Source organism: Talpa occidentalis, unplaced genomic scaffold (genome assembly GCF_014898055.3).
Source record: "Talpa occidentalis isolate TD23 unplaced genomic scaffold, MPIMG_talOcc4v2.1 talOcc4.4, whole genome shotgun sequence".
Classification (NCBI taxonomy): Eukaryota; Metazoa; Chordata; class Mammalia; order Eulipotyphla; family Talpidae; genus Talpa; species Talpa occidentalis.
This window is the reverse complement of record NW_023604295.1, coordinates 61,121,210-61,140,277: the sequence shown is the minus strand read 5'-3', so window position 1 is coordinate 61,140,277 and position 19,068 is coordinate 61,121,210. Positions and strand designations below refer to the sequence as shown.

Below are 19,068 nucleotides of genomic sequence, written 5' to 3'. Positions count from 1 at the left end.
ATGGACCAACAGAGTCTGTGGACCCATCAAGATCTAGAAAAGCTTGAATAACACCTTAACGTGAGACACCTCTATACTATTATTACAATTAGAATCTCTGCTATGGTTGGCCTCTACTTCTATACCCTCTGATTTTATTATTGTTCATCCTTCCAACTCATCCCTGTACTATGGTGACTTCGAGGCTCCACTCTTTAACTTATCTTCTCCTGCTCCAAATATCTATGTGCCTAGCAAATCTTGATGGCAATTCCCAAAACTCAATCATGTATTTGCATGAATGCTATCTAATATCATAGTTTACCTTACATCTAACGGGAAGGCTTTTTTCCTCAACTGACTTGCAGGTTTGAGGAATAAAACATGTTTCCCATGTCTGATGTATATAGCCTCCAAGTGTACTAATAAGAACAGGGGTATACTGAAGATAAGTTTTTAATTTATATAAATGTTGACTTGAACTGAATGGATTTTCTAAAGTAGTTTTATTCTTGAGAGTTAAATGGAAGTAAAGAAAATGCACAGTGACAAAGAATTGAACACCTCATTCAATGGCCACACAAGTCTCCCCTTCTACAGTCCTGCCTTCTCTACACTGGGAACTGCTGCTTAACAGAGCTGTATTTTCATTCTTCTGAGGCACCCTGGTTACTACTCACAATAGCAGTTACTGCTCTTGAGACCCTGCTGGGTTAGACTGCTGGGACTCTACACCAGGAACATGTTTACCTGGTTTGTAATCAGGTGCTTCAGGAATTGGGGTGGTTTTTGGTCTGGGGCGTGGACGATGTGTCCGCTGTGATGTTTTAGAAGCTGAGGGAAGAAATTCTTGGGTTATTAGAGAACTATATTGTTTATGGTTGGACACTATAGGAAGTCAAACATGATCACACACTTTCTACTACTGTTTAGAGTTGACCCTTAGTTTGAGATTTTTATTATATATACATAATTTTTTTCTTTCATCATAGGACATTTTTTTTGAAGATAAAAATCACTTTTTAATTCAAGAAATAAAAATTAGTTATTATAATCAAAGTCTGCAAGGCAGCTTGACTGGGCAACAAAGAGGCTAAAACACTGTTATTAATGGACAATAAATCATCATACTAGGGACCTCCCCGGTGGTAGAGTGGGTTGAGTGCAGCACTGTGAAGCAGCCTCTGCAGAGCGGGTTCGATTCCCTGGCGGCCAGGGAGATTCCCACATGGCATGGCAGACCTCTCCTGTCGTGCCCCCTGCCCCCCTCAGCAGTGCTTTTAGTCTGTCTGCCTATTCTATTCCCTGCTCTGTCTCTGGTGAATCTGCTCACCCTCCCATGCCTCTGACCTGTACCCCAGCTCTTGTATAAAAAAAAGTCAATCTTTAAAAAAAATAGTCATACTAAATCTGAGATTTATAACCTTTCAATCCATGCCACATTTTCTACATAATAAAACCAGGACATGCATTACCTAAATAGAAACACAAGAAAATACTACGCAAATAGAAAAAAAAAATGGTAGAAATGTAGCTGTATAATGAAGAGTCCTGAGCCTGTGATAACCGTTAAAGGCTTTATCTGTCTGAATAAGCGGTAGAGACCCATGGAATGTTTGAAAACCAGTGTTACCACAAACTGTTTAAACAGGACACAATTTCAGTAAGTCACATGACAAATAAATTCCTAAAGTGGATTCATGCATGAAAATTTCCCTTAAAAGCAACAGTAATTTAAGAGTTAGCAGAATTTCAATAAGAATGTAAATGAACATTTACCAAGAATGAAACTTTCATTACAAAAAGCAAGAGGAAACTCTGGGTTTGATAATAATCAGGGTAAAGTTTGTTGAAAACAAGTGTATCATTACCTAAGGTTGTCTCTGGGGCCTCGGGTCTAAGAGTGACAGGTTCAAGGACTGTAGCAGGAACTGACCAAAAAATAATAAAGTAAGCCAAAGAGAATTTAAAATATATGAAGTGATACAACACCCAACAAGTCTTACTTGTATACTAGTCCTTGAAAAGAAACAGAGAAAAAAATTATTGAGTTAAGAGTGTTTGACTAATTATTATAGAATTGGTCCAAACTATAGTCATTAGGCTAAGTTTTAGATTTAATCTTTTAAGCATTTTGAGTATCTTTTAAAAAATCAACATTAAATTCTCCTGGTTTTTAACACATATTAACATTATGGAAAAATCTGTGCTGGAAAAAATTTTTATGCATTTACCTAACTTAGACAGTTGTTTTAAAATCTCAAACCTGTACTTAAGTAAACATGGATAATAGGACCTTACAATTTGTTTAGTTGAATTGAATATATTGGCGATGCTAAGTAAGTTTTAAGATCTGACTTGAATCTGGTAAGAACTATACTAAATGCATAGTTTCAAAGATGATTCTCACACAGAAAAAGGTATTCATCTCATCCAGTGGTAATGTCCTTGATCCCTGGACAGAAGAGACATTACTGATGAGCCTTATGGCCTCATATTTGGAATAAGAACTTGATATTGAGTTGGGTCGGTCCCCACTGGGACAGGCTACTAGGGCTCTCCTTAAACTAAGAAAACACACATTTACCTAGTTTGCTGTGAGGTACTTGAGGGCTTGCTGTGGTTTTAGGTCTGGGACGTGGACGACGAGTTCTTTGTGACACTTTAGTAGCTAAAGAAAGAAAAGTCTTGTGTTACTCTAGCTCCTGGGGTTCTGGGAACTGAGGAAACATTTTTCTAAGACTTGTTAGATTTTGGAAAGTTCCAGGAAACTGTCTTTGTAGTTTTAAATTTTCACTATGTATACCAAAGTGTCTTCTTTTTATCACTGCGCGTGCTTTTCAGGCAAAGTCATATATGCTAAGCTGCTCATTCCATACATGAAAATTAGCACTTGTAATTACTCACAGAAATTCCACACTCGGTGAAAAATGATAAAGAAGGAGAGCTTGACTCTGGGGCAAGGAAAGAGCAACTTGGACACAGTAAAGAAGAAGCTGATACTTTAAAACTTCATAATATGGTAATTCTCCATTTGTAAGATTAGCAATAAAACACATCATTACTCAGAGCACTAACAGAGAAACAAACATACCATGCAAATAGTTTAAATATCTAGAAACTGAGATATGCAGAGAAGCAAAAGAGAAGCTATTATTGCCGGTCAGTTGAGATTAAAAATAGATCCCATTTGCTTTAAACTCAGCTTTAACAGAGAACACCATCCACCAAAGCATAAGATAGTTAATGTGAAACTTCGAACGTGCCAGATGGCAGTGAATGTTTTTAACTAAGCTCATGCCTGCTCTCGTAAAAACAACAGGGAACTGGTTTTTAAGAGGCTGCAGTATCTTTAAATGAAGGAAGTGATTGCAGGGCAACAGAGGATCATGGTGGTCATAGGGATGAAGACTGAATGGGCTTTACAATGAACAGCAAAAGCACTCAGCAAATGGCAAAGGATCTTTACCTACTGTTGTCCCAGAGGTCTTGGTTGTAAAAGTAACAGGTTCAAGATCTGTAACAGGAACTGAAGTAACAAAAAAAATATATAAAATGCTATGACATTTACTTCAAAATGAACCTTGCCAGTGTTTTATGGCTTCGAGATTATTTTTTAGAAAATTTCTGCATGAAGGGTGTTGTGGACCAGATTGTTTCCCCAAAATTTTTATGTTAAGCCCTACTGCCCAATGTGACTAGACTCAAAAGTAGGGCCTTTACACATACTCCCACAATATATGAAGTAGACTCAGGCGTGACTCTCCTAAGAAAAGGCAATTTGTCCTTGCCTGTCCAACTCTCCTAAGTTACAGAATGCAACTGAGTGACATCAGAGTGCAACAAACTTAACAATGAGCAGAAAAAGTTCGCTGAAGGTCAAAAAGTGGCATTACCCAATGCTGTCCCTGGAGCCTCTTTTATAGGAGTAACAGGTTCAACGACTGTAGCAGGAACTGACCAAAAATAGTATAAAATAAAAGGTTAAACATTTATACAATCTCAGGACATTAACTTTACCAGGTAGTTATGTGGCTAGAGTACAAGGCAAATACTATTAATCTCTGAGCATAGGAATACGGTATCTCTGTCGTTGGGTACCAATGTATTGCATAGGATGGATTGCTTTGTATTTAGTACTATGCTTGTGGAGTGCCTTGAAGTTTCTCACTCTTTAGGAAGTCTAAGTAATGTACCAAAGTAGCGCATATCCATAGCGCTGAAAACTCATCTTTTGAAAGAGAACAGGAGCTTTACCTAGCAGGGTACTTAAGAGAGCAAGACAAAGGGCAGTCATTCTGTATGTGGCAAACAGGATATCCCACAGTCCAATGCCCAGGAAAATCCTGCCTATGCGTATGCGTGCGTGCACACTCTCCTCTGATACCCACCACCTGAAACTGTTTTTGACTGGTCCTAAGGGGTGAATTTAGCTGCAGCAGCCTCACAGAAATGACCCCATTGGCACTGAGAAGTTGACAGCTTCCATCAGCCAGAGAAGCCTCTGCTTCTTCTCAATGTCCACATCTTGCCTTTCTGTACTTCTTCCTCTCCCTGTCTCCCAAACACCCAAATATAAAGCGATTTCAACTCAATTCCTCTCTAATTATTCTGCCCCACCCTGCTTGTTTCTCTAAGCCAGGGGTTGCAAAATACAGTCCATAGACCAAATCTTGTCCATGGTTTATTTTCATTTAGTCATTGAGAGCTAAGAATGATTATTTCATCATTTTTAAGTGTTTGTAGAAAAAGAAAAAAAACATGCAACAGACTACATGGTGCACTGAGCCTCAGCCAATTACTATCTTGCCCTTCATAGAAGATATTGGGCAACTCCTGCCTTAGATCTTATTATGACTTACACAACTGTTAAAGTTACTGAGAAATAATTTGCTATTTGCCCAAACATACATTCATTCTGCAGCTGTTCTAGTCCTCTATACAGATTCAATATTTAAAGGATATTAAAACTGAATGATACATCAAGTAAATACACATTTAGAAAGAAGACTCTATTTCACAAAGCAAAAGGAATTCGACTGACATAAGACCTCCCTCTCCAACAGTGTCCTTATCGCCTGCTCTGGAGTGGGAGCAGCTGCTGACCCTGACTTGCCCCTTTACTTTCTCTGAACCCACAATATGACCTGCCAGATTTCTCAACCAGACTCTGTGCATTTACCCAGATCAGTCTGAGGGGCTCCAGGACTTGGTGTGGGTTTAGGCTTGGGACGTGGATGAATAGTTCGCTGAGGTACCTTGGGAGCTAAAGGAATAAAAGCTTAGGTTAGCAGTGTGTTTGTAGGATAGCATTATATTTGGTTTAATTTCCTGTGTTTCAGAATATTTTTCTCTTGGTTTAATTTCTTGTGTTTCAGAATATTTTTCTCTTGAGTTTAAAATATTTGCCCCTATTGATAACTGTCTCTTTATTATCATCTGAATTACTCTGAGAAACAAAAATCACACAGAAACATAAATTGAAGGTGATTTCAAGGAGATTCTGTCAGGGATTTCTGGATTAAAAAAATACAGAACCTTGCTTAGTTAGGGTGGGGCTAGGTAATTTCACACTTATGATGGTTGTTTATAATTTAAATCAACTAGCATTGGGTATTTTAACTATCTTACTCCTACTGGAAAAAAGACTAATTATATAAAATGGATAAACGAAATCAAAATCATGTAGATAGTAAAAATATGGGGCTTTAGATCCACAGAAGAGCTGGGTGGCACCACAGTAGCTAGGACAATTCACTCAGCTTACATCAAGGATATACACCCTTCCTGCCAACCCTCATGAATTATTTCTCAAATTCAGTAATAAAGAATGTGATTATAAGGTAATATAAAGGTGAGATACCATAAATTCAAATGAATTACATTGCAGGTATGCATACTAAATTAAATTCATCTTTGGCTCTTTTAAAACAAGTAGTTTTACAGACAATTATAAATCAGAGACATCCTGCAGGGGAGGAGGAGGGAGAGGGATCAGAGGGAGGGAGGGAGGAGCACAGGGGACTGAGGTGACGGTGCAAGGGTGCATTGGGGAAGGAAATTCTATGGGGACTACACCTGAGGGGGAGGGAGAAGCAAATATTGTTTAAAAATGAACAATGATGTAAAAAATAAAAAGTAATAATAAAAAAAGACAAATATAAAACAAGTTGTTCTAATATTTTTCAATATTCAGAAGTAATTGAATGATCACAGAAGATGATGCATAAGTCTGTAAAGTAGGAGAAAATGGATTAAGATGGTGATGAAATGGATTTGAAATGAGCAGGAGAAGCAGATGCTGATGATACAGGGTGTCATTACCTACTGTCATCCCTGGAGCCTCGGTTCTAAGAATAACTGGTTCAAAGACTGTGGCAGGAACTGATCAAAAGTAATAAAAGAAACCAAAAAGAATTTCATGAATGCATGAAATGCCAGACAATTCACCTTACCAATAAAAACAATGCTTCTATGGTGTCTAACAGGTAGGAGGGAAGGGAGAGGGAAAATGGATTATACAAAGGCTTTAATGTCAAGAGGCAGAAGTATGGGGATGGGACAATGGAGGGAATGGGATCTGGGGGTAACCCTAGGGCCTGTCGACCACAAATACAACAAATATCCAAATGGACACTGACACTATACTCACTAAGAGACCAAGTCCTTAGTGAAAAGAGTGGCATTTAATATAAGGTGAAGAACAACATCTCAATTTGTGGTCTCATATTAGACGGCTCACATTCAGTTCTAAGAACAGAAAAAACATGATCCTATGCAGAACAAGGATCACTGAAGTCTAGTGGATCAAATTTAAGCTCTTGAGTAGACATCCCAGTTCTCCTTTAATTCATCCTATGGGACCATTCAAAAGAACAAGGGCCTCCCCGGTGGTGCAGGGGTTGAGCGCTGGGTTGCGAAGCTGCCTGCAGCCTCTGCAGCGCTGGCTCAATCCCCAGCCTTCTGGCGAGGGTCCCACATGGCGCGCAGACCTCTCCTGCTGCCCATTGCTCCCCTCAGCAGTGTATTTCGTCAGTCTGCCTTTTCTACTCCCTGCTCTGGCTCTGGTGAACTCTCTCACCCTCCCCCACTTCTGACTGTACCCAGTGCTTGTATAAATAAATAAATAAATAAAATGTTAAAAAAAAAAACAAAAGGAGAACAATAGGTCACCCTCTGTCTGGGATGTTAGCTTCAACATGTGCCCTACTTGTCAGCCATTGTTCCATTATTCCGCCAATCATCCAGATTCTGTACTGATTTCTACCTAATTATCTTGGATCTTTTTCTGCTTCAAATATTTACTGCGTTCCTACCATGGAGCATTTATACCATTTGAGAACGTATTTTACCTTTGCATCAATGTGCTCACTGTCTTGTTATTTTCTACCTGTTCATGCAGGAACAACTTTTCTTTTTTTTTCTTTATCTTTTTTTCTTTTTTTTACAATAGTACATACTGATTGCAACTAAAATATACCTCCTACTTCAGATGTGCTAACATGGGTATAGAGAAGGGATTAATAAGTGTAGTCACCTTGAATTGATTATGTTGGTTTAAAACTTGACTTAAAGTTTTATCTTTAAGACTGAATAGAATATTCAGTCTTTAAGACTGAATAGAATAAACTAGTAAGAAAACTGAATAAACTCATTGATAGAGACCATTCCCAACATAGGAAGTACAAGAGCCTTAGATATATCTCAGCATCTCCTAACTAATACCTTTCATTCTTAAAGATCTGTAAGCACACATCCTGACTATATGCATGGAATGTAGGATCCCAACTGGGATAGACTGCTTGTATTCTTTAAAGCAGAAACCACATATTTACCCAGTTTGGTCTGAGATAATTCTGGATGGGGCGTGGTTTTAGGTTTGGGACGTGGGCGACGGGGTTTCTTTGTTGTTGTTGTCATCGTTGTTTGAGCTACAAGAAGAAAATTATGATTAATGTGGTGCTGATCGCTCCATAAACTCTGGATAGGATGCAACAGCATGGCTTTAAGCTTTCTAAAACTTGCCAGCCTTTTGTCAGTGGACATAACTACTTTGGTTTGAATTTTCTCCTTTATTATATTAATAGGTCTTTCATAATTGAGAGTTCTCCAGAGATAAAAATTAGATACACGAGTAAGTTTCAGAAATGAAGATTAGGAAATATTCCTTTCTTAAAAATGTCCCTAATTCAAAAACTGGCACAAGTCACTGTTAAGCTATAGTAGTTATGTGAGAGTTTCAAACTACCCTTAACATTCACTTACAATTTTAAATTGTTAGACTTGGACAAATTTTCTACTTGATAATTTACTAGAATAAGTATACAAAAACTTGCTGAAACATCAACAAGTCATAAAAATTATGTAGAACTTGGAAAATAGAAAGTAAGATGCTTAAAGAAATTTCATGGCATAATTGATACTGTACTGGTGGTCTAAATACAGGGTAGAAAAGGAGTCATATTAGGACATCAGATGTAAGAAACAGTACTGTTTAAACAGAGACTGAAATTGACATGACTCAATTTCAAGTTGAGATATATAGAGAGCGCTCTTTTGGAAAAAGTCCATGCAGATGTCTGTTAAAAAGAAAACCTTTGTATTTAAATATTGGATATTGTGATAAGATGATGACAAGTGATGTCATCATCATCTAGATAGCACCACAAATAAGCAAGTACATGGTGAAGAACTCAAAGGGCTCATTACCTATAGATGTCCCAGGAATAACAGGTTGAAAGTCTGTAGCAAGAAATGATCAAAAGTAATTTAAAAATTAAATGTTAAACACATGAAAAAAGTCAAACTCTTTAAAATAAGTATCACCAGCCTAAGTAATGGTTCTACAGCTAAAAAGAAAAATTTAAATTCTGAGGTGAGGGTACAAAGATAATTGTTTTGATGAAATAGTTATATCGTTAGTGTCTCCACATAATCTCCTTATCTCTACATCTTGCTGTTTTTATATTATCTGATGATACAATAGACAACTCCACTTAAAAGACTCTTTGGTCATCTGTTGATAACAAGTAGAATAAGCAGTGACATGAAAAGAATGTGAAAGTATAATTTATAATACTACAGATTGGAAAACAATGATAGGTATAATTCTTGATATATTGAAGTAGATACTGGAATGAATAGCTAAATCAGACAATGCTGTTTTTTGTTGAGAGTCCACTCTGGAAAAAGACCAAGATCCCTGCCAAACAAAGGCACATAAAAGAGCAAGATAGAGAGTCATTCAGTGCATCTCTGTTAGCAGGACAGAAAGGCCTGATTCAGGTTGGCTAGGAGATTGTACTGTGGCCAGTGGCTCAGATCCAGTCATTGAAGTCAGGCATCCCAAAGTAGCACCAATGATCAAAATTTTGACCACCAGCTGAGTGAGCCTGCCTTCTTCCCAAGTAGCCTGGACTTCCAATTCCCATCTTCACAGCTCTATTTATGCTATTCCTGCCTCTCCTTCCAACCAATCTACCATACAAATTTCCAGGTCCACATTACACTTGTCAGCCCATGTATCTTTCAGTTCTCTAAGAGCCAACTCTGTTCCAAATAGTTTCGTCTCAATAAATATTTACTTTTGTTTACATTCCTTTATATCTATTTATGAACAGTTTCCCACACAAGAGCTACCCTCCTCAACCAAGATGTCATTTATTAATTCTAAACTATTCAGCATAGATGCTGACAAAACACTTCATTAAATATGTGACTAACTGAACTAAGTATGCTAGCTAACTAAGTTTTTTCTGAGCTAGAATCAAGGAGAATAATGTAATTGTCCAGAGAAGTAAAATACACAGGCACCACAAAGGAAGCTGAGCAATGTGACCAAGTTCCAGGTATTGACCAGAGTGCAATGCAGGAACATTCTCTGACTTGGGCTTCATCCTTAAGAGTCACAGGTATTATTAGGTGGAAGTTAAATTACCGCCCCAGAATCATATCTGCTAGGGTTCCACAGGCACCAGGAACTATATATTTACCTAGTTTGCTCTGAGGTGCCTCTGGGCTCGGCGTGGTTTTAGGTTTGGGGCGTGGACGACGTGTTCTTGTTCGTTGTGATGTTTTTGGTGCTGAAGAAAGGAAACTGGTTAATGTTTTCTTATGATTCCAGAAACTACAGAAAGGATTTCACAGAGCTTTAGTTTCTAAACATAGAAACTATGTTAATTTGAAAACTATTTTAGTTTGCTAAAATTCTGTTCTAATTCTAAATAAAATTTTCTAAATTTTGCTTGATTTTCCTGGGTTGTAATTATTTTTGTCGTCTATATGAAAAATGTGGCTAGGACCTACTAATAGTTCTTTTGAGAAAAACTGTAACACTTTCATTATCTAAAAACTGTTATTCTTGCTGGTATCAGATTCTCAAAGAGGACTCTGATCCAAAGGAAGCCAGAATAACAACAGCATGTTCATGTCACATCAGAGAGGGACTCAGGCTCACGAATGTTGGGAAGATTGTACTTAGAAAATAATTGACTTAATACTCGGCTAACCACTATCAGATTATACACATTTCTTAAAATCATTAGTAGACAATAAAATGCCTTGTGTATCTTGAAACAATTTTCTGTTGATGTGCATAGAATTGCAATTGGTATTTATGAGGCACAGACTCCTAGCTGTGTCTTCATCTTTATCACAGAACACTGGGCTGAATCACAAGCTCTAAAGTATACTAATAGTGCTCACTATGGGAGTCAAAGAGCTGCATTAGGTACATATAGGCTTATATTCTAACCAAGTTATCAAGTTATTTTAAACATCTTCAATACATTTGAGATTAAGAATAGTTGAATGACATGAGATGATGATGAGAAAATTTTCTGACAGAGAAAACCCAATGACCGTGAGAGTGATGGAACAGACTGGACACCATGAGAAGAAAAGACACTTGATTAAAAGCATAAAAGGTCATTACCTAATGTTGTCCAAGGAGCCTCAGTTCTCAGAGTTATAGGTTCAAAGTCTGTGGCAGGAACTGACCAAAAGCAATAATATAAACAAGAGGGATTTAAGAAATATAGAAAAAAAGAAAATTACCTGAAAATAAATATTAACCCCGTATGTTTACAAAGCATTTCTGAACTCTGGAAAAACATTATTTGTTCTCTAATAACTGGCTATACTTTGATGTCCATTTATTTCGCAAATAGACATACCCTTTGCACTTTGCATCCTTACAAGGCCAATAAAAAAGTTTCCTCTGACCCACCCCCCGATTTAATTATCTGATTATATATAGTTATATTGGAAACTTGGCACCAAAAAAAATTTTAGCTATCTGATATTGACCTTAAATTACTCTGACAACTTATTATGAAAGGCTCTGTTAGTATTTGAAAAGATTTCATTACCATTTTGAATATGTGACTAAGGATATGGTAGTAGTGAGGGGAATTTTAAAAAAATATTCTTAATCATCCTATTGATTGGAGATCTGTGACAGTTATTATACATAAACTGTATAATAAGTGATACGGTTTCCTAATGTCTCTCTTCATTCACATATCAAAATGGGTAATGGGTTATTATTCATGTGAACAAAGGTGATTAAGAAAAAAATACATAAAATTAAGATTTTCTTGCCTGAATAAACCGAATTCCTACACGTCTATAATATTCTGAAATCATAGTTATGCAGAGATAGACATTTCTTATAATTTTGGTTTTAAATTGGTGTGTGCATTTATTTTTCATTAAATATAGAAGGTTAAGTATAACATTAAAAATCTAATCAACAAAAACTCTTTAAGCATTACATGGAGACTGCCTTTCCCTAAGACAATACAGCACAAATTTGGTTGAGCCACATATGAAAGCATCTTCTGAACCAGTGAAAATGTGGCATGCAGAAGGTGGAGGAAGCCAGACCAGGAGGATGAAAACATTCAAAGATGATTGTCTTCAAACAAAAAAGAGGGGAATCCCTATTTTGTTTGGAATTCAGCATCACAAGATGAGTTTGTCAAGAGAAAAGACCAAGAAGAAATTACTTGATGAGAAAGAGAAAATTATTTTCTCTCCCAATTCCCAACCAGGATTTCCACTGCTTCTCTCCCCTTAGAAGTAGAGATCTCAAAAATTTCCTGGTTAGTGCCTGTGTCTCCAGCATCATCAAGTGCAGCAAGCAATCTGAATGTCTCTGAAGGGGATCAAATAAAAACCTTCAGGAATTATAAACTGAGCAGCAGATGTAAGCATGCCTAATGATGTTAAAAAGGTTTCTGTTGATAATAGTTAACAATTCTGGAAGTGGAAGAAAAGGTGATAAATGACAATTGTTTACACAAGAGAATACAGATAATGCCAGAGATGAGGGGGCAATTTCAGAAAAACATTGACCAAGAAGGAAGATATTGTTACCTATGGTGATGGAAGGAGCTTCCGTTTCAAATACAATAGGCTCAAAGACTGCATCATAAAAAAATAAACAGATGTAAGTAATAAAAACAAGAAAGTTCAACTTTTCAGTGCTCACTGACTTTTAAATTCAGAAGATACAAAACCTGCTTTATTCTAAATTTTTGTACATTGCCTTCTTGACTGGCTTATTATGAGAAATTTGTAAATTTCATTATTAGAGTTTTAGACAAGTTGGAAACTTAAGAGAAAATTTTAATGCAAAACATGAATTTTCAGAACTGTGTTAAAATAAATTATTTGGTATGGAGATCACCCAGTTAATAGTTATTATTTAAAAGGCCAACAGGGAACCTAAAATGAGGTAAGTTCCCATTTATCAATTCTTTTCCAGTTGCGCCTATGAAGGAAGAACAGAGTTCTGCCCAGTGATGGCTGCTAAAAACACCTTAAAAAATGTTCCAGAAGGGGGCCTCCCTCACGGCACAGAGGTTAAAGCCTCAGCACTATTAAGCTAGCACCAGCCACTGTGGCATGAGTTCGATCCCCGGCCAGGGAGCTACCCCCACATGGTGTAGCAGACCTCTCCTGTCTTGCTGGCTGCTCCCCTCAGCAGTGTATTTCAGTAGATTCACCACCTGTTCTGCTCCCCACTCTGTCTCTGTCTCTCACCGCCCCCTGCACCTCTGGCATACATCCCAGTTCTTACATGCATACATAAATAAAAATCTTCAAAAAAGTTCCAGAAAAAAAATCATACAGAAAAAAAAAAAAAAAGACTTCTATTCATTACAAATCTGCATCCAGAAAACAATACCTAAAAATGCCTTAAGAAAATAGAATCTGTGAGACAGAGGTAAAATATATTAATATACCACACACTGATTTGTTCATTTAGCATTTAAATTATCAGTGTGACTACATTGAGAATAAACAAAATCATATTATTTGGGTTTGTACTGGATATATGGTATGACAAATTGTCAACATTTTCAGCAACATTCTCAAAGAAAAAGCTTAAGTTAAAACACTGGAAATCAAGTTTACCGGATTTAGTTGCTGGCATATCTGGCTTTGCTGTTATTTGGGGTTTAGGATATAAGTGCTTTGGTGGTTTTGAATCTGAAGGAAAAAAGGTGCCATAATTAGTGTCACAGCAGAGCTAATGTGAATGTGAAGATTAATGCTGCTTACACACCATTTCCCTAGTTATAGATCAAGACAGTGAAGGTGTTAGGGGAAAAAGGCTGTCCCAAAGCTAATTCCATACAGGCTTTGTGGACTCCACCCCCACCCCAGTGTTGGGGGAAAAGGCTGCCCCAAAGCAAATTCCATACAGGCTTTGTGCACTCCACCCCCACCCCAGGTCAAAGCCAAAGACACTGGGAACTCCAAATCCCATCACCACTAAAGGGAAGGTGGCTGGGACCTGAGGGTGGGGTTAAGCAGCCAGGTGGATACAAAAGGCAGACATGTGGGCTTTGGGGCTCTCTCCATTTTGGGGCCCTCGGCCAGCTTGCGGCGTCCGTCTAGCTCTGAGAGTGACTTTGGGTTTCCAGGTCGTGGGATCGGGTAGGACGCATTAAAGACTTTATTTTCCTATTTTCTCCCTGAGGTGTACATTTTCCTTATTTCTTTTTCTCTTGTAAATAAACCTTTTATTAACCCTTTTGTGTGTGTCTGTAGTAGAGTATTCATAAGTCCCTTTAAAGCGCGCGGGTGAGGACCCACAGCCAGGAACCCGTTTAATATCGGGGTTGCTCTATAACAAAGGTAGTGACTACCAGGCTGGAGTTGAGACATATCTGGTCTATGTGTGGTTTCAGGTCTTTTGGGTGGTTTTGATGCTAAAGAAGAAGGGATAGGATTTAGTATAAGGGCCATAGTTGGGACTATCACAATTAAGAACATACATACTTCAGCAGACATGTGATCTAAATTCAGTGACTATACAACAATATTAATTCCTGGAGTATGGAAAGGGTGGGAAATATATCAACTTCTACTGCTTTTCCCAATGGGAAAAATCTTCAGAAAATGAAGTACAAGAAATGAGGGCTAGAATAAGACTTTTTTCTATACCAGTAATTTTAAAAATAACAAGTATGATAGTTCTATTTTGTAATAGGTTTCTTCAGTACAAAAACAGTAAAGTAGAATTTTAAACTTGCTTAGTGGGAGACCTGAAAACAATCTATAATCACTTAAAATTACACAAAAGAAACAATTTTACATGCTTACTGCCTTCAGGAGTTTTCTAAAGCAAGCAGCTACAGATCTACTGTGAATGCTGAGAAATTACATTTGTAACCAAACAGTTTTAGTACTAAAAAAATCAACATCAACTTGAGTCTTTTAATGTTTTCCAGTTACAAAGACAATACTGTTTCCTTAGGTCCCTAGACCAATCCCTAGAACGACAGTGTGTGCCTCTGATTATTCAATCATACTCAAAAACAGTCTTTAGGGAAACAAAAAAAGCTGAAGAAGTCATTATTTCATGCGGTGTTTTAAAGAGAAATTATTATAGATTGAATGTCCAAAATGACACAAATATAATTACGGAGCTAAAATAAAAATTTGCCATTTGTCAGTTCCAGATCAAGCTTAGAAGCCCCGTCTTCCAAAGAGGAGTGTATTTTCTTAACACCAGGGCACGTGATGGATGCAGAGAGTTTGTGGAGAATCAGGAGCTGTGTCCAAGACCACAGACCTTCCCTAAATACACTCACAGGATTCTTCTACAAGCCTTCTATCATCAGGCTCCCCAGACCCAGAGAGAAATGGTGAGAGAAAGCACGAAATGAAATTGTGGTGGGGATGACAGAACTATGGTTATGCCCGGTGGAGAGCAGGAAAAGTAGAAGTGACAACCAGTGAAAGCAAATGGAGAGGAAATTACCAACTGTGGGCATCAAGAGCTCCGTTTGTACCGTAGAGGGTTGAAGAGCTACAGAAGCAAAAGACCAAAAACACTAATTATATCAAGAAGTGGCATCTTGAGGCAGGAAACATTACTCCCCAATCTTTACTTAAACTGTACTTTTTCTGAATGTAATTTTCCCCATATACCCCTTTGATATCTGTGAGTTTCCCTGACCTCATCTACTTTGAATATGATCCTTATGTAAGGGTTTTATGGCAGCTTACTTTAATAATCCCCTTAGTGGGTCAGTTTACCGCTGTGTGTGTATGTAACAACTACAAATATGAATATATATTCATATAACATGTCTACAGAAAAACAGTGCAAAAGCTTGAACACCAAAACCAACTTCACCGGTTTCTAAAGCCCAGCTACTTAGGCAGAGGGTAGCCACTAAACCTAAACCGGAAGCTGCCATATTCCAGTTTCTACATTAACTGGAACCCTGAACATCACATTTACCAGGTTTGGACTTGGGTACATCTGGACTAGGTGTGGTTTTAGGACGGGGGCGACGACCTGGTCTTTTGGTCTTTGGTGGAGCTGAAGAAAGAAAATCAGCTAGTTAATACAGGAGTAGGGATGCTAAAAACAGACAGTTGAACTATATATCCCTTAGAAACACATTTATGCCCTTCTATTTTGCAGCATGCTTTCACGCTCAATAAATGAGGTCTGAATAATTGTTTTGCCTGAGATTTATAAATAACCACTGTTTCAGAGATCTCGTTATTCCATTTAGAGATGGAAAAATGTCAAAACTTTGCTCCAGCTTAGAGAAGAAAGCATCATAAAAATTTCTAAGGTGTTAGGTTCTGCAGGAATATGAGAAAAGATGCTTTTAAGATGTCATCAGAGATAAAAATTAAAATTTATTTGGCTTACAATTCAAGGGACATGTTTTCCACTTAGTATTAGAGCAAAGTATGAAACAGAACTTTGAATTCAGACAGTAGTTCAGGAAAGGCAACTTTTTAAAGATGAGGTATTGTTTATAAAGCTCTAAGATTAAAAACATTTCCTTAGAAGTACACAGAATAAACATGAACAAATGCATAGTAAGAGCCTGTCAATAAAGATATCAGTGCTCAGGAAAGGAAGAAGCAAAGGCCACTCACTCAGTAGCTGCATTACCTAGTGTTGTTGTTGAGGGTTTGGTTCCCAATGGCCCAGGGTCTAAGACTGCATGAAAAATCAAGAAGGAATCAAAATCCATGAAAAATGATAACATCTATTTAAATACAGAAGATGCTTAATTTTTAATTACTAAGTTTAACACATATAAGAAGTGAAACTTCTGCCCACATAAGACATTTTAAATTTAAAATTTAAAGAGATTATGATTTTAGACAAAATAAAAATGTAGCTAGTCAGCTAAGTTTGGAAAGAGAAATGGGGGAAAAAATGATTCCCTTGTGGAAGATGCGAATGCACTAAAATAAACAGCAGTTTGTGTTATGAAGGAATACATGGGTGACTGGCAAAGATGGTACCAGGAGAACACTTTTTGCACTTTTGAAGAAAAAGGAGCCATAAAGAGTAGGGTTACTCAGCTTCTTCCTTTGAATGGATTTCCTAGTGACACATCAGGATTATCAAATCTGGAGAGAACAAAGCGCTTTTCAAGAAAATCTGAAAAGTTTTAAAAGAGAATACCATCCTAAGTGAAAGCACAAACATGTCCTTGGGAAGTCACGGGCCTGTCCTGGAAAAAACCATGTTAAAACCACCTCAGGATACCTTCCTCAAACATAAGGAGAGAAAATAAAGAAATAGTGTCAATCAAAATCTGTAAGGCTTCCATGGCTGCTTCAGAGCCTCTGCTCAGTCAGGCACAGGCAGAGGCGGTATCTTCTGGCAAAAATGGCTGGAAAAAAGGCTTAAGAAAAATTGAAACAAGTTAAGCAAAGCTGAGGACAAGTTGAACACAGAGGGTATTAAAGAAATTAAAGAAATATCACTAAAGATAACATCATCACCTATTGTTGACGGTGATGGTGGTAGAGTCTGAGGTTCTGGGGCTGCAACAAAAGCAAGTGTTACCAGAGGCAATGCTGAAGAGCGCCACTCGAGGCGGAAGCTCAGTGTTCTTCACCATAAGGAGTGTTCGTTCACTGGCCATCAGGTTCTACTGTCTTAGGACAGTAGCTTAGTTGCCTCACACTGTGCGCCACGTTCTCTGTTTGTGGAGAATTCTCTCTCCGCAAACAAGAGAATTCTATTTATTGTTTGTTGGTTTTTAGCTCAATGTCTAATATTCTAAACATTGTGTCTAAAGAAATGCTTGTTTAACGAGAATTCAGACAGCCTCCCTAAGGTTATTCTGAGCGTCCTTTGAGCTGCCATTTTGTTTCCAGGTAGGACAGTCAGGTTGGTCCAAGGAAGCAGGAAGAAGCAACAGACTTCTGTTTCTGAGTTCTGTCAGTTTTAAGTGATTTTGAGCCTGATCGGACATGGCAATCTTTCAATAAAAACAGGAATTGAACTTATAGGGTTTAAAAGGGGTACACATGCTCATATGATATTCCCCGTATTTAGTAGCATCTACTGTTGGAGACCAAAAAATTAGTCCATTTTGGCTAGTAAATATATAGAAGTCAGAAAGCAATCTCAGGTTTCATCGAATGCTGAATAAACTGAATATTTAAGTATTCAGGATAGGTAACAAATCTTCACTTAAGCTGGCATAAATAAATGATGTATCAGGCTGAATGTATTTTGGTTACAATATCTGGTTTTTTAAAGATCATCTAATACATTTTTTATTATTCTACAGGACAAAAGAATTATTTTTCTTTCAAGAATAAGAAAATAAGTTCAATCCTTGAAACACAAGGGAAAAAATGGAGATTCTTCTACTTTTTCTTACATAAAGCAAGTATATAGTATGGTGCCCATCAACCGTTTAATAGAACTTAAATAATTTTACCACATACATTTTTTGTGTCAGAGAGATTGATTGGGGAAAAGGGAGGAGGAAGGCAGGGAGGGAAAGAGGAGCCTGGATATCTCAGATTGCATAGGAGAAAGGGAAACCTGGGGTGAGGGGGTGAGGGGAGAGTGCAATGAGTAAATTCTCCAAGCTGTGACTGCTTAAGTCACATGTTGACTATAGGTTAATGATCAGAAAAGAAGTAATTGACCTCCACTTGTCACCTTTTGCATGTCTACTTGCTAAGCAGTCATTAGGCCAAATTCTATTGCAGTTCCTTCTCCTTAATATAAACATTTCAGCAGCCTCGCAAATCATAAAATGGGTGCTTCAGAGATGAACTTATCAGAGGCACTAAGAATACATCTCCTCTTTCCGGCTTTTCTCTTTCTCTTCCTTCTTTCCACAAGTATTTTGGGTAATTGATTAGTAGTCATCAATTAACATTTCATGAATTCCCAGACAGAAACACATCTATTTCTTTTTAAAGGTGGACCATGCTGGAAAAAAAGAGGATTTTAAAAACTAGTATTTTATGTAAACGTCACAAGAAAGTATAGTATGGCTGTGCTCAAATGGGTCTTCAAATAAGTACCATTTTATACAATCCCTCATTAGACCAGTACCAATGGAATGATTTCTAAATAAGGAACTGGCTTTGTCTGAGCCAGCTAAAGCTCTGAATGAATTTCACATTAGCTGGTGTAGATTTCTCATCAAAAGAGAAATTGCTAAAATGGTTAGTAATTTTAGCCAGAGTAATTCAGAATCAAAAACTTTAAGAATGAAACTGCCTAAATACTCTGTAATAACATTATTTAGAGAATTATTAATGATGGCAAATGAGAAGGAATTC

The 19,068-nt window shown here is 37.5% G+C and overlaps 1 protein-coding gene across 2 annotated transcripts in view; it reads right to left on the bottom strand.

The window, feature by feature from the left end:
• ABI3BP (ABI family member 3 binding protein) overlaps positions 1–19,068 on the bottom strand; it is a 209,935-nt gene that overhangs the window by 63,982 nt on the left and 126,885 nt on the right. For both annotated transcript variants that reach the window (XM_037525650.2, XM_054700654.1), the window contains 16 exons: positions 16,415–16,462; positions 15,743–15,823; positions 15,257–15,304; positions 13,402–13,476; positions 12,358–12,405; positions 10,913–10,972; positions 9,972–10,061; positions 8,689–8,721; positions 7,815–7,910; positions 6,304–6,363; positions 5,162–5,245; positions 3,876–3,935; positions 3,449–3,508; positions 2,567–2,650; positions 1,851–1,910; positions 730–813 (listed from right to left, as the gene is read on the bottom strand). In XM_037525650.2, coding sequence (XP_037381547.1) covers positions 730–813; positions 1,851–1,910; positions 2,567–2,650; positions 3,449–3,508; positions 3,876–3,935; positions 5,162–5,245; positions 6,304–6,363; positions 7,815–7,910; positions 8,689–8,721; positions 9,972–10,061; positions 10,913–10,972; positions 12,358–12,405; positions 13,402–13,476; positions 15,257–15,304; positions 15,743–15,823; positions 16,415–16,462 — 1,071 coding nt within the window. The remainder of the gene's footprint in view (positions 1–729; positions 814–1,850; positions 1,911–2,566; positions 2,651–3,448; positions 3,509–3,875; positions 3,936–5,161; positions 5,246–6,303; positions 6,364–7,814; positions 7,911–8,688; positions 8,722–9,971; positions 10,062–10,912; positions 10,973–12,357; positions 12,406–13,401; positions 13,477–15,256; positions 15,305–15,742; positions 15,824–16,414; positions 16,463–19,068) is intronic.